The sequence below is a fragment of the Stegostoma tigrinum genome, chromosome 46 (assembly GCF_030684315.1).
Source record: "Stegostoma tigrinum isolate sSteTig4 chromosome 46, sSteTig4.hap1, whole genome shotgun sequence".
NCBI lineage: Eukaryota > Metazoa > Chordata > Chondrichthyes > Orectolobiformes > Stegostomatidae > Stegostoma > Stegostoma tigrinum.
In genome coordinates this window covers 10,295,438-10,320,306 of record NC_081399.1, presented here as the reverse complement: position 1 = coordinate 10,320,306, position 24,869 = coordinate 10,295,438, and the positions used below count along the sequence as shown (strand labels likewise).

The 24,869-nt window shown below is 52.7% G+C and overlaps 1 protein-coding gene across 6 annotated transcripts; it reads right to left on the bottom strand.

Moving 5' to 3' along the window:
- Window positions 1-158: 158 nt before the first annotated feature.
- Window positions 159-20,699, bottom strand: LOC125450435 (immunoglobulin superfamily member 11-like). 6 transcript variants are annotated; one of them, XM_059642733.1, is made up of 7 exons: window positions 18,461-20,699; window positions 12,392-12,549; window positions 7,302-7,506; window positions 4,755-4,910; window positions 3,767-3,886; window positions 1,342-1,484; window positions 159-432 (listed from the first exon to the last, which is right to left on the bottom strand). In XM_059642733.1, exons 2-7 carry the CDS (start codon window positions 12,410-12,412, stop codon window positions 364-366), a joined length of 714 nt encoding a protein of 237 aa, XP_059498716.1. In that variant the 5' UTR covers window positions 12,413-12,549; window positions 18,461-20,699; the 3' UTR covers window positions 159-363. The 6 variants fall into 6 exon arrangements, with proteins under 6 accessions (XP_059498716.1, XP_059498717.1, XP_059498714.1 ...); XM_059642734.1 differs by having other exon boundaries at window positions 18,466-20,699; XM_059642731.1 differs by having other exon boundaries at window positions 19,217-20,699.
- Window positions 20,700-24,869: the final 4,170 nt, after the last annotated feature.

Sequence of the window (24,869 nt, the reverse complement as noted above, 5' to 3'; positions counted from 1 at the left end):
GGATCGGGGTGAGGGTAGGATGGAGGGAGGGTTCAGGGTGGAAGTGTGTTGTTGAGGATCGGAGACTGGATTACCTCAGTGCAGAATATTAAACCCTTTCCTGGATGGGGCTCCGCAGAAAGGAACCATGATTCCAGATACTGAACACATCCCATTTTATTAGAGGTTTCAGAAAGTGTGCCAGAGGCTGGAGGAGGCACAGCCGGAATGAGATGGGGGTGAAAGATAGATTAAAGGTGGAAGGAAGGTCTCTGAATGAGTGTAGGATCAGAGTGGGGGACAGTCTGAGATGGACATGTGCAGAGACCGCGTGTGATATTGACAGCATGTAGGATTGAACATTTGACAGTCAGCTTCAGCTACTCAAAGGGTCTGCTCTGTGAGGGCTGTTTGGCTGGGAGGGGCATCATCAACGACCGGTACGCAAGTCACCTGGAAACCAGAAAGCATCCATTAATCAGAGTGCAAGGCAGTGACAGGGAGAAGGGGTGGGCCACTTGTACCACCGTCACTGAAACACTCAGCTCGGGAGTGCTCCCCTCCACGAACAACATCCCCCGCCCCCCCCCCCCCCCCCCCCCCCCCCCCATGGGACGTGACTCCCAGCTCAGAGACTCTGCTGCAAACATCAGCTCTGGGGGAGCAATGCTGAGCTGGATCCTGAAGTCCAAACTGGACTATTGTGCTCTGCTTCGTCGCTGGCTCCCAAAGTGAAGGAGCACAAATGGCAAAACATTTCTTCGTTCCTGAAAAACACCTTCCTCTATACTGTCCTCCAGCCCCGACACCCCCTCCCTATCTCTGTAACCCCCTCCAGGCCCTACACCCCCTCCCTATCTCTGTCACCCCCTCCATCCCTTACACCCCCTCCCTATCTCTGTAACCCCCTCCAGCCCCTACACCCCCTCCCTATCTCTGTAATCCCCTACAACCCCTCCCTATCTCTGTAACCCCCTCCATCCCCTACACCCCCTCCCTATCTCTGTCACCCCCTCCAGCCCGTACACCCCCTCCCAATCAGTGTAACCTCCAAGTCTGGTCTCTTGCCTGTTCTCTCATCACTTTCAACCCCGGTCCCCTGCCTCTGGCTTTGGAAAGTGCAGATGACCCTCCCTCAATCTCCGTATTCCCCTGCCTGATATCTTTTCACTGCGCTCAGAGCTAGGTGCTACACAAATGCAAGTAGCGGCAGCAGATGCCACGCAATTCAGAGAGTGGCGGCAGGGGAGACGGGTGAAGCCCCAGGCCGCAGCGGGCTGGAGTTTGGATTCCCGCGGGATTTTCCAGCCCAGCTATTGGCCGGAACAGGAAGACGGCCACAACTGGTTCGCAATCCCTCACCTGGTTTTCAGGCAGTGAGCGGGACTGGCGAATCCGGTTCTCCCGGTGAAGGCACAGGAGCAGGCTGAGGAGGGTGAGCAGGATCACGGCCATCGTCGTAGCAACGGTCACGCCGACAGCCAATGTGTTCTCCTCCTGTTGAACTGAAAAAGAACAGCAGGATCCCAAGAGGGGATGCGTTCAACTCAAGCACATGGTTCAAGCAACGGCCAATGAAAGCTGCAGACGGAATAAAATCCCACAATCCCAATTGACCCAAACCCCTTCCCGTTCACTCCCACTGTACACAATCCCAATGGACCCAAACCCCTTCCCATTCACTCCCACTGCACACAATCCCGATGGACCCAAACCCCTTCCCATTCACTCCCACTGTACACAATCCCAATGGACCCAAACCCATTCCCATTCATTCCCGCTGCACACAATCCCAATGGAACAAACCCCTTCCCATTCACTCCCACTGTACACAATCCCAATGGACCCGAATCCCTTCCCATTCACTCCCACTGTACACAATCCCAATGGAATAAACCCCTTCCAATTCACTCCCACTGCACACAATTCCAATGGACCCCAATCCCTTCCCATTCACTCCCACTGTGCACAATCCCAATGGACACAGACCCCTTCCCATTCACTCCCACTGTACACAATCCCAATGGACACAGACCCCTTCCCATTCACTCCCACTGCACACAATCCCATGGACCCGCACCCCTTCCCATTCACTCCCACTGCACACAATCCCAATGGACCAAACTCCTTCCCATTCACTCCCACCGCACACAGTCCCAATGGACCAAACTCCTTCCCATTCATGCCCACTGCACACAATCCCAATGGACCCAATCCCTTCCCATTCGCTCCCACTGCACACAATCCCAATGGACCAAACTCCTTCCCATTCACTCCCACTGCACACAATCCCAATGGACCCAATCCCTTCCCATTCACTCCCACTGCACATAATCCCAATGGAACAAACCCCTTCCCATTCACTCCTGCTGTACACAACCATATTCCGCTTGGGAACCCTGCAGCCCAATGGTATCAATGTGGACTTCACCAGCTTCAAAATCTCCCCTTCCCCCACCGCATCCCAAAACCAGCCCAGTTCGTCCACTGCACCACACAACCAGCCCAGCTCTTCCCCTCCACCCACTGCATCCCAAAACCAGTCCAACCTGTCTCTGCCTCCCTAACCTCTTCTTCCTCTCACCCATCCCTTCCTCCCACCCCAAGCCGCACCTCCATCTCCTACCTACTAACCTCATCCCACCTCCTTGACCTGTCCGTCTTGCCTGGACTGACCTATCCCCTCCCTACCTCCCCACCTATATTCTCCTCTCCACCTATCTTCTTTTCTCTCCATCTTCGGTCCGCCTCCCCCTCTCTCCCTATTTATTCCAGGACCCTCTCCCCATCCCCCTCTTTGATGAAGGGTCTAGGCCTGAAACGTCAGCTTTTGTGCTCCTGAGATGCTGCTGGGCCTGCTGTGTTCATCCAGCCTCACATTTTATTATCTTGGATTCTCCGGCATCTGCAGTTCCCATTATCACTGGAATAAACCCCTTCCCATTCACTCCCACTGCACACAATCCCAATGGACCCAAACCCCTTCCCATTCACCCCCACTGCACACAATCCCAATGGACCCAAATCCCTTTCCATTCACTCCCATTGCACACAATCCCAATGGTCCCAAACCCCTTCCCATTCACTCCCCCTGCACACAATCCCAATGGACACCAATCCCTTCCCATTCACTCCCACTGCACACAATCCCAATGGATCCAAATCCCTTCCCATTCACTCCCACTGCACACAATCCCAATGGACCCAAACCCCTTCCCATTCACTCCTACTGCACACAATCCCAATGGACCCACACCCCTTCCCATTCACTCCCACTGCACACAATCCCAATGGACTCAAATCCCTTCTCATTCACTCCCATTGCACACAATCCCAATGGTCCCAAACCCCTTCCCATTCACTCCCCCTGCACACAATCCCAATGGACCCACACCACTTCCCATTCACTCCCAATGCACACAATCCCAATGGACCCACACCACTTCCCAGTCACTCCCACTGCACATAATCTCAATGGACCCAAACCCCTTCCCATTCACTCCCACTGCACACAATCCCATTGGACCCAAACCCCTTCCCATTCACTCCCACTGCACACAATTCCAATTCACCCAAACCCCTTCCAATTCACTGCCACTGCACACAATCCCAGTGGACCCCAATCCCTTCCAATTCACTCCCACTGTACACAATCCCAATGGACCAAACTCCTTCCCATTCACTCCCACTGCACTCAATCCCAATGGATCCAAATCCCTTCCCATTCACTCCCACTGCTCACAATCCCAAATGACCCAACATCTTTCTGTTGACTATTTAGACTCACAGATCAATAACTGAAGGAGGATGAAACAGCTCTCAGATCCCAGGGAGTTTGATGAGACACAAACATATCGACCAGATGTCTCCTCTGTGACATTGTGAAGCACAACAATGCCATCTTCTGCTGGAAGTATGATGGCACAGAGTCAGAAATGGGAAAGCTGCCTCTACACTGTCCCCAACCAAACGCCTCCAGGACAGGTACAGCACAGGGTTAGATACAGAGTAAAGCACCCTCTACAGTGTCCCCGCTCCCCACCTACCGCCCCCCTCCACCCAGCAAACACTCCCAGGGGCAGCACGGGGTCAGATACAGGGTAAAGTTCCCCCTACACTGTCACCCCATCAAACACTCCCAGGGACAGCACGGGGTTAGATACAGAGAAAAGCTTCCTCTACACAGTCCCCCCATCAAACACTCCCAGGACAGGTACAGCACAGGGTTAGATACAGAGTAAAGCTCCCTCTACACTGCCCCCCATCAAACACTCCCAGGACAGGTACAGCACGGGGTTAGATACAGAGTAAAGCTTCCTCTACACAGTCCCCCCATCAAACACTCCCAGGACAGGTACAGCACAGGGTTAGATACAGAGTAAAGCTCCCTCTACACAGTCCCCCCATCAAACACTCCCAGGACAGGTACAGCACGGGGTTAGATACAGAGTAAAGCTCCCTCTACACTGCCCCCCATCAAAGGACTCCTGGGGACAGGGACAGCACGGGGTTAGATACAGAGTAAATCTCCCCCTATGCTGTCCCCCATCAAACACTCCCAGGGACAGGGACAGCACGGGGTTAGATACAGAGTAAAGCTCCCTCTACTCTGAAACCCCCATCACACACTCCCGGGGACAGGGACAGCACGGGGTTAGATACAGAGTAAAGCTCCCTCTACTCTGAAACCCCCATCACACACTCCCGGGGACAGGGACAGCACGGGGTTAGATACAGAGCAAATAGATACAAAGGGGTGAGAAAGATTCCCTTACTTTGGAGCAGATGGAGTGGGATGTTGCCTTTGGGATCCTGTTTCCACCAGCTGTAGCGGGGCTGAGGGTCGCCGGTGAAGGACCTGCAGGTGAGAGTGATCTCGCTGCCCAGCTCCAATTCTCCCTCTGCGCTGCATGTTGGTGTGGATGGAGGCTCTGCGAGGATTGAGGGACACACAGCGGGCATGTCAACTGCTGGCTGTTGGAAAGCAGAGTGAACACCAGCCATTTCACTGCATCTCTGCCTGTCCGTCTCTCATACCTCCCCGCTCCCTGTCCTCCCTCTCTCTGTCCCTCACTATGTCCGCATCAGTACCTTTCTGTCATACCTTACTCTGCCCTGTTTCCTGTCCCTCTCTTTGTCTCCATCCTCTTGGTTGCTCCTCAATCTGTTTTATTCCACATAAATCTTCATCTCGAAAAGGGTACAAAAGATAGCTTTGGAAAATCGGGTTAATGAGAATCCAAAGGGATTATCCAAGTGCTTTAAGCATAGCAGGGTCGCTAGGCAGAGAATAGATCAGAAGCGTCACCTAAGTGTGGATCTGCAGGACATGGGTGAGATACGAAAGAAGTATTGTGCATCAGTGTTGACTGTAGAGAAGGATATGGAGGCGAGAGAACTTGGTGAAATAAATAAGGGCATTTGAAAAATGTCCTCATTATGAACGAGAACGTGCTGAATGTCTTAAAACCCCCACAGGGGAATAAATCCCCAGGACCTACCCTGGAACTCTGTGGGAAGCCAGGGAAGAGATCGCTGGGCCTCTTGCTGAGGTATTTGTATCATCAGTAACCATCAATAGGTGACGTGCCGGAAGACTGGAGGTTGGCTAACATTGCATCACTACCTAAGAAAGGAGGCAAGAAAAAGCCAAAGAACTATAGACCAGTGAGCCTGACATTGGTGGTGGGTAATTTGTTACAGGGAATCCTGACAGACAGGATCTACATGTATTTCAAAAGGCAAGAACTCATTAGGGATAGTCAACATGGATGTGTGTGTGGAAAATCATGTCTCACTAACTTGATTGAGATTTTTTTGAATAAGTAACAAAGAGGATTGATGAGGGCAGAGCGATGATGTGGTCTACACGGACTTCAGTATGGCATTCGACAAGGTTGCTCACGGTAGACTGGTTCGCAAAGTTAGATCACACAGAATACAGGGAGAAGTAACCACTTAGATACAGAACTGGCTGGAAGGTAGGAGACAGAGGGTGGTGGGGGAGGGTTGCTTTTCAGACTGGAGGCCTGTGACCAGCCGTGTGCTACAGGGATCGGTGCTGGGTCCACTGCTTTTCATCTTCTACATAAATGATTTGGATGGGAAGATAGGAGGGGTGGTTAGTAATTTGCATATGGCAGTGAGATTGGTGTTATAGTGGGCAGCGAAGAAGGTTACCCTCAGAGTACAACAGGATCTTGATCAGATGGGCCAATGGGCCAAGGGGTGGCAGATGGAGATTAATTTAGATAAATGTGAGGGGCTGCACTTTGGAAAGGCACATCAGGGCAGGACTTATACACTTAATGGGAAGGTCCTGGGGAGTGTTACTGAACAAAGAGACCTGCGGGGGGGGGGCAGGTTCATAGCTCCCTGAGAGTGGAGTCGCAGGTAGACAGGGCGGTGAGGGAGGTGTTTGGGACACCGGTCCTTTATTGGTCAGTGCATTGAGTACAGGGAGCTGGGAGGGTCATGTTGCGGCTGTACAGGGCATTGGTTAGGGCCACTTCTGGAATACTGTGTGTAATCCTGGTCTCCCTGCTACAGGAAGGATGTTGTGAAACTTGAAAGAGTTCAGAAAAGATTTACGAAGATGTTGCCAGGGTTGGAGGGTTTGAGCTACAGGGAGAGGCCGGGGCTTCTTTCCCCGGAGTGTTGGAGGCTGAGGGGGCGACCTTATAGAGGTTTATAAAAGCAGGAGGGGCATGGACAGGGTGAACAGACAAGGCCTTTGTCCCCAGGGTCGGGGAGTCCAAAACTAGAGGGACATAGGTTTAAGGTGAGAGGGGAAAGATTTAAAAGGGGTCTAAGGGGTAACTTTTTCACACAGAGGGTGGTGCGTGTATGGAATGAGCTGCCAGAGGAAGTGGTGGGGGCTGGTACAGTTACAGCATTTAAAAGGCATCTGGATGGGGACATGGATAGGAAGGGTTTAGAGGGACATGGGCCAAATGCTGGAAAATGGGACCTGATGAATAGGACATCGGTTTGGCTTGGACGAGTTGGACCGAAAGGGTCAGATTCCGTGCTCTCTAGCCTCTCTCTCACCGTTTCTCTTCCTCTCTCTGTTACTCTGTAATCTCATTTGTGTCTCCCTCATCTCTCTGGCTCTCTGTCTCTCCCTCTGTCCCTGTGTTCCACTTTCTAAGCCTCACTCTGTCCAGTTCATGCACAATCTCACTTCTCCTTTCTCTACCTCCTGCTCATTTCTCTCTTCAGACATCTCTCCTTCTCTCGCTGACATATCCCATCACAGTCTCTTGGGTTATCCTTCTGCTGCTCGATCTATCAGACCCTTGATTCCCCAAAGAAGCACACACCCAGTACTGTCACGTTGATCAGACGAATGAGACTCAGATGATTCAGAATGGGATTGACCACCAGACACTGATAGAGGCCAGCATCGGCGGAATGAGTTCCCTCAATGGAGATTGTCCCACTTTGCAAGGGATTGTTCAGGAAGGAGACACGCCGCCCGAGATTCCATGCTGTCCTGCGAACCCGGCCGTCCTGGAACAGAATGACCTGCAGGAGAGGAAATGAGAGGTTTGGACAAGGAGAGAGCAAGCAGACTGGGTGGGATAATAAAGGGAGCGGGGAGACTGGGATTAGACTGGGTGGGATATTACAGGGAGCGGGGGAGAGTGGGATTAGACTGGATGGGATCTTAAAGGGAGCGGGGAATGAGGGGGGAGAGTGGGATTAGACTGGGTTGGATATTAAAGGGAGCGGGGAGTGAGGGGGGAGAGTGGGATTAGACTGGGTGGGATATTAAAGGGAGCGGGGAATGAGGGGGGAGAGCGGATTTAGACAGAGTGGGATATTAAAGGGAGCGGGGAGTGAGGGGGGAGAGTGGGATTAGACTGGGTGGGATATTAAAGGGAGCGGGGAGTGAGGGGGAGAGTGGAATTAGACTAGGTGGGATATTAAAGGGAGTGGGGAGTGAGCGGGAGAGTAGGATTAGACTGGGTGGGATATTAAAGGGAGCGGAGAGACTGGGATTAGACTGGGTGGGATATGGAAGGGAGGGGGGATTGAGGGGGGAGAGTGGGATTCGACTGGGTGGGATATTAAAGGGAGTGGGGAGTGAGGGGGGAGAGTGGGATTAGACTGGGTGGGATATTAGAGGGAGCGGGGAGTGAGGGGTGAGAGTGGGATTAGACCAGGTGGCATATTGAATGGAGCAGGGAGTGAGGGGGGAGAGTGGTATTAGACTGAGTAGGATATTAAATTGAGCGGGGAGTAAGGGGGGAGAGTGGGATTAGACTGGGTAGGATATTACAGGGAGTGGGGAGTGAGGGGGGAGAGTGGGATTAGACTGGGTGGGATATTAAAGGGAGCGGGGAGTAAGGGAGGAGAGTGGGATTAGACTGGGTGGGATATTAAAGGAAGTGGGGAGTGAGGGGGGAGAGTGGGATTAGACTGGGTGGGATATTACAGGGAGCGGGAAGTGAGGGGGGAGACTGGGATTAGACTGGGTGGGATATTAAAGGGAGCGGAGAGTGAGGGGGGAGAGTGGGATTAGACTGGGTGGGATATTAAGGGGAGCGGGGAGTGATGGGGGAGACTGGGATTAGACTGGGTGGGATATTAAAGGGAGCGGGGAGAGTGGGATTAGACTGGGTGGGATATTAAAGGGAGTGGGGAGTGAGGGGGGAGCGTGGGATTAGACTGGGTGGGATATTAAAGGGAGCGGGGAGTGAGGGGGGAGAGTGGGATTAGACTGGGTGGGATATTAAAGGGAGCGGGGAGAGTGGGATTAGACTGGGTTGGATATGGAAGGGAGGGGGGAGTGAGGGGGGAGAGTGGGATTAGACTGGGTGGGATATTACAGGGAGCGGGGAGTGAGGGGGGAGAGTGGGTTTAGACTGGGTGTGATATTAAAGGGAGCGGGGAGTGAGTGGGAAAGTGGGATTAGACTGGGTGGGATATTAAAGCGAGTGGGGAGTGAGGGGGGAGAGTGGGGTTAGACTGTGTGGGATATTACAGGGAGCGGGGAGTGAGGGGGAGAGTGGGATTAGACTGGGTGGTATATTACAGGGAGCGGGGAGTGAGGGGGAGAGTGGGATTAGACTGGGTGCGTTATTAAAGGGAGCGGGGAGCGAGGCGGGAGAGTGGGATTAGACTGGGTGGGATATTAGAGGGAGCGGGTAGTGAGGGGGGAGAGTGGGATGAGACTGGGTGGGACATTAAAGGGAGCGGGGAGTAAGGGAGGAGAGTGGGATTAGACTGGGTGGGATATTAGAGGGAGCGGGGAGTGAGGGGTGAGAGTGGGATTAGACCAGGTGGCATATTGAATGGAGCAGGGAGTGAGGGGGGAGAGTGGTATTAGACTGAGTAGGATATTAAATTGAGCGGGGAGTAAGGGGGGAGAGTGGGATTAGACTGGGTGGGGTATTAAAGGGAGCGGGGACTGAGGTGGAAGAGTGGGATTAGACTCTGTGGGATATTAAAGGGAGCGGGGAGTGAGGGGGGGGGTCAGTGGAATTAGACTGGGTGGGACATTCAAGGGAGCGGGGAGTGAGGGGGAGATTCGGTTTAGACCAGGTGGGATATTGAAGCGAGCAGGGTGTGAGGGGGGAGTGTGGGATTAGACTGGGTGGGATATTACAGGGAGCGGGGAGTGACAGGGAGAGTGGGATTAGACCGGGTGGAATATTAAAGGGAGCGGGGAATGAGTGGGGTGAGTTGGATTCGACTGGGTGGGATATTAAAGGGAGCGGGCAGTGAGGGGGGAGAGTGGGATTAGACTGGTTGGTATATTAAAGGGAGCGGGGAGTGAGGGGGAGATGGAATTTGACCGGGTGGGATATTGAAGGGAGCGGGGAGTGAGGGGGGAGAGTGGGATTAGACTGGGTTTGATATTAAATGGAGCGGAGAGTGAGGGGGGAGAGTGGGATTTGACTGGCTGGGATATTAAAGGGAGCGGGAAGTGAGGGGGGAGAGTGGGATTAGACTGGGTGGGATATGAAAGGGAGCGGGGAGTGAGCGGGGAGAGTTGGATTAGACTGGGTGGGATATGGAAGGGAGCGGGGAGTAAGGGGGAGAGTGGGATTAGACTGGGTGGGATATTACAGGGAGTGGTGAGTGAGCGGGGAGAGTGGGATTAGACTGGGATGGGATATTAAAGGGAGCGGGGAGTGAGGGGGGAGAGTGGGATTAGACTAGGTGGGATATTAAAGGGAGCAGGGAGTGAGAGGGGAGAGTGTGATTAGACTGGGTGGGATATTAAAGGGAGCGGGGAGTGAGGGAGAGAGTGGGATTAGACTGGGTGGGATATTAAAGGGAGCGGGGAGTGAGGGGGGAGAGTGGGATTAGACTAGGTGGGATATTAAAGGGAGCAGGGAGTGAGAGGGGAGAGTGTGATTAGACTGGGTGGGATATTAAAGGGAGCGGGGAGTGAGGGGAGAGACTGGGATTAGACTGGGTGGGATATTACAGGGAGCGGGGAGTGAGGGGGAGAGTGGGATTAGACTGGGTGGGGTATTAAAGGGAGCGCGGAGTGAGGGGGAGAGTGGGATTAGACTGGGTGGGATATTAAAGGGAGCGGGGAGTGAGTGGGGAGAATGGGATTAGACTGGGTGGGATAGTAAAGAGAGCGGGGAGTGAAGGAGAGAGTGGGTTTAGACCAAGTGGGATATTGAAGGGAGCAGGGAGTGAGGGGGGAGTGTGGGATAAGACTGGGTGGGATATTAAAGGGAGCGGGGAGTGAGGGGGGACAGTGGGATTACACTGGGTGTGATAGTAAAGGGAGCGGGGACTGAGGGGGGAGAGTGGGATTAGACTGGGAGGGATATTAAAGGGAGCGGGGAGTGTGGGGAGAGAGTGGGATTAGACTGGGTGGGGTATTAAAGGGAGCGGGGAGTGAGGGGGAGAGTGGGTTTAGACCAGGTGGGACATTGAAGGGAGCAGGGAGTGAGGGGGGAGTGTGGGATTAGACTGGGTGGGATATTAAAGGGAGCGGCAGTGAGCGGGGAGAGTCGGATTAGACTGGGTGGGGTATTAGAGGGAGCGGGGAGTGAGGGGGAGAGTGGGATTAGACTGGGTGGGATATTACAGGGACCGGGGTGTGAGGGGGGAGAGTGGGATTAGACTGGGTGGGATATTACAGGGAGCGGGGTGTGAGGGGGGAGAGTGGGATTAGACGGGGTGGGATATTAAAGGGAGCGGGGAGTTAGGGAGAGAGTGGGATTAGACGGGGTGGGTTATTAAAGGGAGCGGGGAGTGAGGGGGAGAGCAGGATTAGACTGGGTAGGATATGAAAGGGAGCGGGGAGGGAGAGGGGAGAGTGGGATTAGACTGGGTGGGATATTAAAGGGAGCGGGGAGTGAGGGGGGAGACTGGGATTAGACTGGGTGGGATATTACAGGGAGCGGGGAGTGAGGGGGAGAGTGGGATTAGACTGGGTGGGATATTAAAGGGAGCGGGGAGTGAGGGGGGAGACTGGGATTAGACTGGGTGGGATATTACAGCGAGCGGGGAGTGAGGGGTAGAGTGGGATTACACTGGGTGGGATATTAAAGGGAGCGCGGAGTGAGGGGGAGAGTGTGGATTAGACTGGGTGGGATATTAGAGGGAGCGGGGAGTGAGTGGGGAGAGTGGGATTAGACTGGGTGGGATATTAAACAGAGCGGGTGTGAGGGGGGAGAGTGGGATTGGACTGGGTGGGATATTAAACGGAGCGGGGAGTGAGGGGGACAGTGGGATTAGACTGGGTTTGATATTAAAGGGAGCGGGGAGTGAGGGGGAGAGTGGCATTAGACTCGGTCGGATATTAAAGGGAGCGGGGAGTGAGGGGGGAATGTGGGTTTAGCCTGGGTGGGATATTTAAGTGAGCGGGGAGTGAGGCGGGAGAGTGGGATTAGACTGGGTGGGATATTAAACGGAGCGGGGATTGAGGGGGAGAGTGGGTTTAGACTGGGTGGGATATTAAATGGTGTGGGGAGTGAGTGGGGAGAGTGGGATTAGTCTGGTTGGGATATTAAAGGGAGCGGGGAGTGAGGGGGAGAGTGGGGTTAGACTGGGTGGGATATTACAGGGAGCGGTGAGTGAGGGCGAGAGTGGGATTAGACTGGGTGGGATATTAAATGGAGTGGGGAGTGAGGGGGGTGAGTGGGATTAGACTGGGTGGGATATTAAAGGGAGCGGGGAGTGAGTGGGGAGAGTGGGATTAGACTGGCTGGGATATTAAAGGGAGCGGGGAGTGAGGCGGGAGAGTGGGATTAGACTGGGTGGGATATGGAAGGGAGCGGGAAGTGAGCGGGGAGAGTGGGATTAGACTGGGTGGGATATGGAAGGGAGCGGGGAGTGAGGGGGGAGAGTGGGATTAGACTGGGTGGGGTATTAAAGGGAGTAGGTTTGTTGGACCGGGTTACAGACTGACCCTTGAGCTAGTTTACTTCTGTATCACCTGAAAGGGATCTGTATCCATCCTCCTGGGGTTGAATGTCCACACAATATAGAGACGAGACGAATCATTAAATTTTTGGAATTCACATGGTAACACAGCTCTGTCTCCCTGCGTTACAACAAGACCCGGATCACTGTCTGCGTGAGTCCAACTCACAGCTGAAATTAAAATGAAGGATTGTTACTGCATGATTCCTGTCACTGAACCCCCTCGGTTAGATTCCAGTCTGTAACTCCCTCCCGGGGTATCTGTTATTCTGTATATAACCCACCCTGAACCCCTCGATTTAGTTTCCAGTCTGTAACTCCCTCCCGGGGTATCTGTTATTCTGTATATAACCCACCCTGAACCCCTCGATTTAGTTTCCAGTCTGTAACTCCCTCCCGGGGTATCTGTTATTCTGTATATAACCCACCCTGAACCCCTCGATCAGATTCCAGTCTGTAACTCCCTCCCGGGGTATCTGTTATTCTGTATATAACACACCCTGAACCCCTCCATGAGATTCCAGTCTGTAACTCCCACCCGGGGTATCTGTTATTCTGTATATAACCCACCCTGAACCCTTCGGTTAGATTCCAGTCTGTAACTCCCTCCCGGGGTATCTGTTATTCTGTATATAACCCACCCTGAACCCCTCGGTTAGATTCCAGACTGTAACTCCCTCCCGGGGTATCTGTTATTCTGTATATAACCCACACTGAACCCCTCGATTAGATTCCAGTCTGTAACTCCCTCCCGGGGTATCTGTTATTCTATATATAACCCACCCTGAACCCCTCGATTAGATTCCAGTCTGTAACTCCCTCCCGGGGTATCTGTTATTCTCTATATAACCCACCCTGAACCCCTCGATTAGATTCCAGTCTGTAACTCCCTCCCTGGGGGGTATGTTATTGAATGTATAACCCACTGAAAGGAGATCATTCCTGACACATCTGTTCGAATTCTTTGAGGAGGAACAAACAGCTTAGACAAAGGATAGCCAGTGAACTTTGGATTTCCTCAAGGCACAGTGTCACACAGTCAGCTGCTGAGCAAGGTGATGGTGTTGGTGGCAAGGTATTGTGACGGATAGAGGATTGGCTGCCTGGCAGAAGGTGGGGATAAAGGTGTCTTTCTCTGAAGCGGGTGAGTAATTTGGTTCCACAGGGCCAGTGTTGGGACAACATGTTGCACATTAATGATCTGAATGGGGGAATTGAAGGGCCTTGGTGCTCATCTTGCAGATGACTCGAAGATCGGTACAGGGACAGGTCGTGTTGAGGTAGTGTAGAGTTGCCTGTGTTGGGCTGGTCCTGACAAAGGCAGAAGTCACACGACACCAGGTTATAGTCCAACAGGCTCATTTGAAACCACAACCTTTTTAAGCATTGCCCCTTCATCAGGTGCAGTCACAAATACAATATCAGCGCCCATTTCAAGAAAGTACATTACAAGAGCAGAGACTGTACTGCTGAGGCAGTATAAGACTCTGGTCGGATGGCATTGGGAATATTGAGAGCAGTTTTGGGTCCCCGTATCTCAGGAGTGATGTGCTGGTGTTGGAGGGGGCCCAGAGGACGTTTGTAAGAATGATCCTGGGGATGAAGGGCTTGTCATGTGAGGAGCGGTTGAGGGCTCTGGATCGGTACTCAGTGGAGTTTAGAAAGATGAGGGGATGGATCTGATCGAAACTTACAGGATACTGAGAGGCCTGGATAGAGCAGAAACGAAGATGTTCCCACCAGGAGGAGAGACTAGGCACAGCCTCAGGGTGAGAAACATTATCCAAATGATTGAATGGGGGAGCAGGTTGACGGGCTGAATGGCCTGATTCTTCTCCTATATCTAATGGTCTATCTAAACAACTACAAACCCATCTATCTACGTGCTCACTGCTTTGTTTCCACGGGCACTGTGATTCCTTCACAACCACACACTCTCGTAAGCACGCGCTCATAAACATGCCACATTCTCATGCTCACACATTCCCCATCCACTAGAGGAGAACATAAGAACAGGAGCACGCCATTCAGCCCGTCCTTCTATACAATTGTGGCTAATCAAACACTTCAGTTCCTTCTTGTTCCAAACTCCCCAAACTGGGAAAACATCTTACATGCATCTACACTGTATATCCCAATCAGGTCGCTCATCATTCATAGGGTTATAGAGTCATACAACACAGAAACAGACCCTTCAATCCAACCAGTCCACGCCGAGCACAATTCCCAGACTAAACTAGTCGCACCTGCCTGTTCCTGCCCAATATCCCTCCGAACCTTTCCCTACTCATGGACTTATCCAAATGTCTTTTAAATGTTGTACCTGTGCCCACATCCCCCACTTCCTCTGGAGGTTCATTCCACACATGAGCCACTTTGTACTTACAAAATTACTCCTCGTCTCTTTTTTTAAATCTTTCTCCCCTTGCCTTAAAAATGTGCCCTCCATTTTTGAAATCTTACACCCTCGGGAAGAGATACTTTATCTACGCCCCTAATAACTTTGTAAGCCTCTGCAAGGTCATGTTTCGACCTCCTCCGCTTCAGCGATAAAAGTCCCAGCCTCTCCTTATAACTTAAACCCGCCATTCCCGGCAACATCCTGGTAAATCTCCTCCGAGCCCTCTCCAGTTTCATAACTTCCTTCCTGTAACGGGGCGACCAGAACTGGACGCAGTGCTCCAGGAGAGGCCTCACCAACGTCCCTTTACAACCTCAAAGTGGTCTACTGCAACCTACTCACAATGAAGACAAACTATCTAGTCATCTTCCTCACGGCTCGCTGCAGGTCGCCCTTTAGTGATTTCCCATCAAGGAGACCCGGGTCTCTTTGCACATTTACACTTTCCAGCCTCTTACCATTTAAGATGTAGTCTGAGCATCTGATCCTCCTTTTCCACACGATATGCTGTCTTCCATGCTCACTAAGTCTGGTCAAGTCCGCTGGATCTACATTCTTTCACGCTCACAACACACAGCCCTGTCTCGTTTTCTATCATCTGAAAATTTGGAAATGTCACATTTTGTTCTCCCATCTCCAAATCATTGATGTATGTGAAGCCCCAGTGTTGGCCCTTACAGTATCTCACTAGTCACAATCTGTCAACTCTAGACAAACCCATTTATTCCTGTTTTCTATCTGTGAGAGAAAATCAGTCCATGCCTACACATTACTTCCAATCCCATGTTCTTTCTAGATTCCCTACAGTGTGGAAACAGGCCCTTCAGCCCAACAAGTCCACACTGACCCTTGCAGCATCCCACCCAGACCCATCCCCCTATAACCCACACGCCCCTGAACACTACGGAAAATTTAGCACAGCCGATCACGTAGCCTGCACATCTTTGGACTGTGGGAGGAAACCGGAGCACCCAGAGGAAACCCACGCAGACACGGGGAGAATGTGCAAACTCCACACAGACACTCACTAACCACTGAGCCACCGTGCCGCCCTTTAACCCTTCCAACCTGCCTGTTAACTTATCAAGAGCATGTTGAAAATCTAAATATACTACATCTATTGGTTCTCCGTTATCAGTTTTGCTTGTTGCGTCTTCAAGAAAATTTAACAAGATTGCTCAGCACTTTTTCCTGTTCACCAACGCATGCCCAATCAGATCATTACTGTCCAAGTGTCCATCCATCCCATCCACTACAATAGATTTGAACATTTTCCCACTATACTGATGTAAGGCTGAACGAAGAATGGATCACTGGCTTCAGGAAGAAAGAGGGAGAACACCCCTCCCCCATTTTCGTCAATGGGGAGGAGATGGAGTTCCTAGGAGAGATGATAACCAACCTGTCCTGGGCGTCGGTCAAGAAGGAACAACGATGCCTCTCCTCCCTCAGGCAGTTCAGGAAATTTGGCCTGTCCATAAGGCCCCCCCACCAACCTCTACAGATTCACCATGGAAAGCATCCTGTCTGGGTGTTTTATGGCCTGGTGAAGAAACGACTCTGCCCAGGACTGTAAGAAACTACAGCGGGTGGTGTGCACAGGCCAGACCGTCACGGAAGCCATGCGCCCATCCATGGGCTCTGTTTACACAGCTCACTGCTACAGAAAGGCTGTTAACATGATCACAATCCCATCGCACCCCGGTAACGATCTCCTACAGCCTCTTTCATCAGGCAGAGGGTACAGAAGCCTGAACACACCCACCTGCAGGTTCAGCAACAGTTTCATCCTGGCCGTTATCGGGCTGCTGAATGGATTCTCTCCTCAAATAACGTAAACTGCAATGTAACCTGTACGCCTCTAAATCTTTTTGATCCGTACATCCTTTGCTGGCTCTGATCAGCCTCTACCACTCGTAAACAAAGCTTTTCACTGTATTCCGGCTTGATGGACACGTCGTCTACGGAATGGGAGGGGGCGTTAAAATGGTTCGCGACTGGGAGGTGCAGTTGTTTATTGCGAACCGAGCGGAGGTGTTCTGCAAAGCAGTCCCCAAGCCTCCACTTGGTTTCCCCAATGTAGAGGAAGCCACACCGGGTACAATGGATACAGTATACCATATTGGCAGATGTGCAGGTGAACCTCTGCTTAATGTGGAACGTCATCTTGGGGCCTGGGATAGGGGTGAGGGAAGAGGTGTGGGGGCAAGTGTAGCACTTCCTGCGGTTGCAGGGGAAGGTGCCGGGTGTGGTGGGGTTGGAGGGCAGTGTGGAGCGAACAAGGGAGTCACGGAGAGAGTGGTCTCTCCGGAAGGCAGACAAGGGTGGGGATGGAAAAATGTCATGGTGGTGGGGTCGGATTGTAGATGGCGGAAGTGTCGGAGGATGATGCGTTGTATCCGGAGGTTGGTGGGGTGGTATGTGAGAACGAGGGGGATCCTCTTAGGGCAGTTATTGCAGGGGTGGGGTGTGAGGGACGTGTTGCGGGAAACGCAGGAGACGTGGTCAAGGGCGTTCTCGGCCACTGCCGGGGGGAGGTTGTGGTCCTTGAAGAACATGGACATCTGGTATGTGCCGGAGTGGAATGCCTCATCCTGGGAGCAAATGCGGCGGAGGCCATGGAATTGGGAATAGTCGCGAACCATTTTAACTGTCCCTCCCATTCCTTAGACGACATGTCCATCCTGGGCCTCCTGCAGTGCCACAATGATGCCACCCGAAGGTTGCAGGAACAGCAACTCATATTCCGCTTGGGAACCCTGCAGCCCAATGGTATCAATGTGGACTTCACAAGCTTCAAAATCTCCCCTTCCCCCACTCCATCCCAAAACCAGCCCAGCCTGTCTCTGCCTCCCTAACCTGTTCTTCCTCTCACCTATCCCCTCCTCCCACCTCAAGCCGCACCTCCATCTCCTACCTACTAACCTCATCCCGCCCCCTTGACCTGTCTGTCATCCCTGGACTGACCTATCCCCTCCCCACCTATACTCTCCTCCCCACTTATCTTCTTTTCTATCCATCTTCGGTCCGTCCTCCCCCACCACCCCTCCACCGCCGACCCCCTATTTATTCCAGTTCCCTCTCCCCATCCCCCTCTCTGATGAAGTGTCTAGGCCGGAAACGTCAGCTTTTGTGCTCCTGAGATGCTGCTTGGCCTGCTGTGTTCATCCAGCTTCACATTTTGTTATCTTGGATTCTCCAGCATTTGCAGTTCCCATGATCTCTGATCACACCCTTCTTCCAACCTCAGTCACTGGTTTCAGAGCACGTCTGTGATCCTCCTTTTCTCGAAGCCCCCACCAACACTCCCCCCCACCCCCGGGCATCCTTGACGGGGGCACCGGCGAGGTGGTACACTACCCTGGGAGACGCGCTGAGTGCGATCGCAATGGGTCTGCGATTCTCTGACAGCAGAGCCTCCTCTTGCTTTGCCACTTACTGTTCCTACACCCCACCAAGGTGCCTGCAGGCTCCTGAGAACACTGCAGTTTTCACCTGTGGGGCTGAAGGCTAAGTGCTGACGTTGCTGAGAGTCCTTACCTTGTGCTCAGGGGAACGTTGGTTCGATCCTCAGCAGGGCAGATAGTGAAAATTTGAATTGAATAAAAACATTTTTTAAAAAAAGATAGCTATAATTAAGAGTAAAATGTCATTAATAGGGCAGTACTGAGGAAGGCTCACCGGACCGGAAACTTTAACTCCGAATATTTTTTTCTTCACAAATGTTGCCGGTGATTTTCCAGGAACTTCTGTTTATGTTCTTGATTTACAGCATCCTCAGTTCCTTCTTTTTTTTTGTTTTGTGTCAACCGCCGTCTGGTTCACTCCGGACTCACAGAAATGGTCATTAACATGTAATGGTTAGTGACTGACAACAGTCAGAATGATGCCCCAGCTGACAGTGCCGCATACAGATTGTTAAAAATTACACACACGCTAATGGTCACATCTTCTGCTGACCCAGTTCCCAGAGATACTGAATGAATGGAGGTCCTTGTTCCCGGGATGTTGGAAGAGAGCGAACCGGAGAGAAACACACAGAGAAAGAGAGAGAGAGAGACAGGTAGGAAAAGAGATAGAGATAGAGAGAGAGAAAAACAGAGGGAGCATGACTGAGACAAGAAAGGGAGATGAGTAACTGACAGAGAAGGGTCTAAAGAGATAGTCAGACTAGACACTGACGGGGAAATGGGAAATTCGCTCTTTCTGCTTTTCCATTTCTGTCTCTCTCATTCCTTCTCCTTCTCTCCATCCCTCTCCCTCCCACACACGCTATCTCAGTGTTATCTTTCTCTCATGATCTGTTAGTATTGCTCTGTCTGTGTCTCTTCTACTCACTCCTTGTACCTCTCTCTCCCTCTGTCTCTTACAGGGTCTGCCTCTCTCTCTCTCTCTCTCTCTCTCTCTCTCTCTCTCCTTTCCAGCTGTCATCCTTACCTTGCAGACTCAGGTGAATAAAATACAGAAGGCGAAGATTCTCTCTGGATCTCATTGTGAGCTGCTCTACTGTGATCTGAATGGATCTCTGTGTCAGTCCTGTCAGTCCCGCCTCAGTTTCTCACTCTCCCTTCAACCTCTCTCTCTGTATCATTGTCTCACTCTCTCTCTTTCTCTGGCATCTCCCCCTTTAACTCTGTTCTCTCTCAATCTCCCAATCAGTGTTCCCCTCTCTCCATCTCATTGTCTTCTCCATCTCTATGCTTGTGCATCTCTCTCTGTCTGAGCTTTTACTGTCTCTATCTATCCCTCACTCTGCTATCTGTCTTCTCTCTATCTCTCTACATCAGTCTCGCTCTCTCTCCATACCACTGTGCATCTCCCTCTCCCTTTTTCTATATTACTGTTCCCTTCTCTCTGTCTATCCATATCAGTGTCCCCCTCTCTCACCACATCTTGCTATTTCCATATTACTGTCGCCCTCTCTCTCTGTCTCTCTTTATCACTACAGCTTTCTTGCTCTCTCCCCTTCTCTTTCACTTGCTATCCTTCTATTCCTTTATTGCTTTTTTGACCCTTCTGTCCCTATCTCATTCACTCTCTTCGTGGACTCACACTTCCTTTCTCTAGAATTTCTTTCTGCTTCCGTCTCCATCTCTTTCTCCTCCGATCGCCAACCTAACTCACTATCTCTATTTCACCTTCTCCCTCTCACCGCTTCAATATCCCTGTCTCTCTCTCTCTCTCTCTCTCTCCAACCGCCAACCAACTCTGTTTCACTGTATCCCTTGTTCCCAATCTACTGATCTGCCTCTCTCTGTCTCCTGTCTCTTTCTCCATCTCTCTGTTTGAATATCACTGTCTATCCTCGATTTCCATGGCACTCTTACTCTCTCTCTCTTGGTTCATCTCGCTGTGTGACTGTCACTGGCCATTCTCGATCTCCCTGGCTCACTTTCTGTGTGGGTCTCTCTCTCTCTCTCTCTTGCTCCAGCTGTCTGTTTGACATGACCACAGTTGTTCGATCTCCCTGGCTCTCTTTCTCTCTCTCAGTCTACTCCCACCAGAACACACCACCGTGTTTGACTGTATCACTTGTTCTCAATCTACCTTTCTGCATATCTTTATTGCCTCTCCTACTCCGTCTCTCTGTTTAACGACACCTCAGTTGTTCCACAATAAAAGCCAATACAGCGGTACAGAGTTAACACTGCTGTCTCACAGCGCCAAAAGAGCCCAGGTCGAATCCAGCCACATGTGACTGTCTGTGTGGGGTTTGCAAAAACAACCCGCGTCTGCGTGGGTTTTCACCCACAGCAGGTTAGGGTGGATTGGCCATGCAAAATTGTCCCATAGTGCCCAGGGATGTGCGGGTTAGGGTGAATTGGCCATGCTAAATTGTCCCCATAGTGCCCAGGGACGTGCAGGTTAGGGTGGATTGGCCGTGCTAAATTGTCCCATAGTGCCCAGGGATGTGCAGGTAAGGGTGGGTTGGCCGTGCTAAATTGTCCCATAGTGCCCAGGGATGTGCAGGTTAGGGTGGGTTGGCCGTGCTAAATTGTCCCATAGTGCCCAGGGATGTGCAGGTTAGGGTGGGTTGGCCGTGCTAAATTGTCCCATAGTGCCCAGGGATGTGCAGGTTAGGGTGGATTGGCCGTGCTAAATTGTCCCACAGTGTCCAGGGATGTGCGGGTTAGGGTGGTTTGGCCGTGCTAAATTGTCCCATAGTGTCCAGGGATGTGCAGGTTAGGGTGGGTTGGCCGTGCGAAATTGTCCCATAGTGCCCAGGGATGTGCGGGTTAGGGTGGGTTGGCCATGCTAAATTGTCCCATAGTGCCCAGGGATGTGCGGGTTAGGGTGGGTTGGCCGTGCTAAATTGTCCCATAGTGCCCAGGGATGTACAGGTTAGGGTGGGTTGGCCGTGCTAAATTGTCCCATAGTGCCCAGGGATGTACAGGTTAGGGTGGGTTGGCCGTGCTAAATTGTCCCATAGTGCCCAGGGATGTGCGGGTTAGGGTGGGTTGGCCGTGCTAAATTGTCCCATAGTGCCCAGGGATGTGCGGGTTACGGTGGATTGGCTGTGTTAAATTGTCCCGTAGTGTCCAGGGATGTGCGGGTTAGGGTGGGTTGGCCATGCTAAATTGTCCCGTAGTGCCCAGGGATGTGCGGGTTAGGGTGGGTTGGCCGTGCTAAATTGTCCCATAGTGCCCAGGGATGTGCGGGTTAGGGTGGATTGGCCGTGCTAAATTGTCCCCTAGTGCCCAGGGATGTGCGGGTTAGGGTGGATTGGCCGTGCTAAATTGTCCCGTAGTGCACAGGGATGTGCGGGTTAGGGTGGATTGGCCGTGCTAAATTGTCCCGTAGTGCCCAGGGATGTGCGGGTTAGGGTGGGTTGGCCGTGCTAAATTGTCCCATAGTGCCCAGGGATGTGCGGGTTAGGGTGGGTTGGCCGTGCTAAATTGTCCCCTAGTGCCCAGGGATGTGCAGGTTAGGGTGGATTGGCCGTGCTAAATTGTCCCATAGTGCCCAGGGATGTGCGGGTTAGGGTGGGATTGGCCGTGCTAAATTGTCCCGTAGTGCCCAGGGGTGTGCGGGTTAGGGTGGGTTGGCCGTGCTAAATTGTCCCGTAGTGCCCAGGGGTGTGCAGGTTAGGGTGGGTTGGCCGTGCTAAATTGTCCCGTAGTGCCCAGGGATATGCAGGTTATGTTGTTACACCCTCCATACACTCCACCCCCTCCCTATCTCTGTAAACCCTTCCAGCCCCTACACCCCTCCCTATGTCTGTAACCTCCACCATCTACTACACCTCCTCCCTATCTCTTTCACCCCTCCAGCCCCTACACCCCCTCACTATCTTTGTAATCCCCTCGAGCCCCTAAACCCCCTCCCTATCTCTGTAAACCCCTCCAGCCCCTACACCCACTCCCTATCTCTATAACCTCCTCGATCCCCTACACCCCCTCCTTATCTCTGTAACCCCCTCCAGCCCCTACACCCCCTCCCTATCTCTGTAACCCCCTCCAGCCCCTACACCCTCTCCTTATCTCTGTAACCCCCTTCAGCCCCTACACCCCCTCCCTATCTCTGTAACCCCCTCCAGCCCCTACACCCCCTCTCTATCTCTGTAAACCCCCTCCGGCCCCTACACCCACTCCCTATCTCTGTAACCTCCTCGATCCCCTACACCCCCTCCTTATCTCTGTAACCCCCTTCAGCTCCTACACCCCCTCCCTATCTCTGTAACCCCCCCAGCCCCTACACCCCCTCCCTATATCTGTAACCCCCTCCAGCCCCTACACCCCCTCCCTATCTCTGTAACCCCCTCCATCCCCTACACCCCCTCCCTATCTATGTAACACCCTCCAACCCCTACACCCCCTCCCTATCTCTGTAACCCCCTCCAGCCGCTACACCCCCTCCCTATCTCTGTAACCCCCTCCAGCCCCTACACCCCCTCCCTATCTCTGTGACCCCCCCCCGGCCCCTACATCCCTCTCTGGGATCTCCAATTGTGAATATTTCTGCGTGCACACGTTCCCTGTCCTCAATTACAATATTGCTTACAATCTCCCCGGGGGATCAGATGTTGCTCACCTGCCAGTGGTCAGTCTATATGCGGTCAGGTTCACAGGTGTGAAGGTTTTGAAATGTCTTGCTCAAGTGCTATGCATGTGTAAATTTTTTTAAATGTACTTCTGTCTCTCTTTGCCTTTCTGTGTGTCTCCATCTTTCTCTCCACTTCTATCTGTCCCTGCTTTTTAATACATGTCTCTCTCTATCTACCTCTCCTGGTCCTGAGGGGAATGTAAACTGGGCGGCAGGCAATTAAGGAGAGACCTTTAAAAGGCCCATTGGACCATCTCATCAAGGTCCTGTTGCACTCTGAGGTGGTATAATCTTGTCATTTCGGAAACATTTAGATAGCTACATTGTTAGGATAGGTGCTGAGGAATTGGAAACAAGTGCCGGAAAACGGTACTAGTTTGTGAAAGCTGGGAATCATGGACAATGTTTTTGGTCAAGAACAAAGTGGAGTCAGACACTCTCCCATCGGAGCTCCTGCACTCGTTCTGAGCCCTTCGCTTTAGTCTTTCGGTGTCTCACAGCTCATGTTGAGATTCTCAGCCTGGTCTCTCGGTAACTCACGGGGAGTGTCTCGGCCTGGTCTCTCGGTAACTCACGGTGAGTGTCTGGGCCCGGTCTCTCGGTAAGTCACGGTGAGAGTCTTGGCCCAGTCTCTCGGTAACTCACGGTGAGTGTCGCAGCCTGGTCTCTCGGTAACAAGCGGTGAGTGTCTCGGCCTGATCTCTCGGTAACTCACGGGGAGTGTCTCGGCCCGGTCTCTCGGTAAGTCACGGTGAGAGTCTTGGCCCAGTCTCTCGGTAACCCACGGTGAGTGTCTCAGCCTGGTGTATCGGTAACTCATGGTGAGTGCCTGGGCCCAGTTTCTCGGTAACTCACGGTGAGTGTCTCGGCCTGGTCACTTGGTAACTCACGGTGAGTGTCTCGGCCCGGTCTCTTGGTAATTCACAGTGAGTGTCTCGGCCCAGTCTCTCGGTACCTCACGGTGAGTGTCTTGGCCCGGTCTCTCAGTAACTCACGGTGAGTGTCTGGGCCCGGTCTCTCGGTAACTCCCGGTGAGTGTCTCGGCCCGGTCTCTCGGTAACTCGCGGTGAGTGTCTCGGCCCGGTCTCTCGGTAACTCACGATGAGTGTCTGGGCCCGGTCTCTCGGTAACTCACGGTGAGTGTCTGGGCCCGGTCTCTCGGTAACTCACGGTGAGTGTCTGGGCCCGGTTTCTCGGTAACTCACGGTGAGTGTCTCGGACGGTCCCTCGGTAACTCACGGTGAGTGTCTCGGCCCGGTCTCTTGGTAATTCACAGTGAGTGTCTCGGCCCAGTCTCTCGGTAACTCACGGTGAGTGTCTTGGCCCGGTCTCTCAGTAACTCACGGTGAGTGTCTGGGCCCGGTCTCTCGGTAACTCCCGGTGAGTGTCTCGGCCCGGTCTCTCGGTAACTCGCGGTGAGTGTCTCGGCCCGGTCTCTCGGTAACTCACGATGAGTGTCTGGGCCCGGTCTCTCGGTAACTCACGGTGAGTGTCTGGGCCCGGTCTCTCGGTAACTCACGGTGAGTGTCTGGGCCCGGTTTCTCGGTAACTCACGGTGAGTGTCTCGGACGGTCCCTCGGTAACTCACGGTGAGAGTCTCGGCCCGGTCTCTCGGTAACTCACGGTGAGTGTCTGGGCCCGGTCTCTCGGTAACTCACGGTGAGTGTCTGGGCCCGGTTTCTCGGTAACTCACGGTGAGTGTCTCGGCCCGGTCCCTCGGTAACTCACGGTGAGAGTCTCGGCCCGGTCTCTCGGTAACTCACGGTGCGTGTCTGGGCCCGTCTCTCGGTAACTCACGGTGAATGTCTGGGCCCGGTCTCTCGGTAACTCACGGTGAGTGTCTGGGCCCGGTCTCTCGGTAACTCACGGTGAGTGTTTCGGCCCGGTCTCTCGGTAACTCACGGTGAGTGTCTGGGCCCGGTCTCTCGGTAACTCACGGTGAGTGTCTGGGCCCGGTCTCTCGGTAACTCACGGTGAATGTCTGGGCCCGGTCTCTCGGTAACTCACAGTGAGTGTCTGGGCCCGGTCTCTCGGTAACTCACGGTGA

Excerpts from the sequence above, each read along its gene's own strand:
- LOC125450435 (XM_059642731.1), bottom strand. The coding sequence starts at position 19,271 with ATGAGATCCAGAGAGAATCTTCGCCTTCTGTATTTTATTCACCTGAGT. Across the intron at positions 12,550-19,216 it reads TATTCACCTGAGTCTGCAAG|CTGTGAGTTGGACTCACGCA; the intron begins GTAAGGATGACA and ends TTTTAATTTCAG. Across the intron at positions 433-1,341 it reads GCTCACTGCCTGAAAACCAG|GTGACTTGCGTACCGGTCGT; the intron begins GTGAGGGATTGC and ends TCTGGTTTCCAG.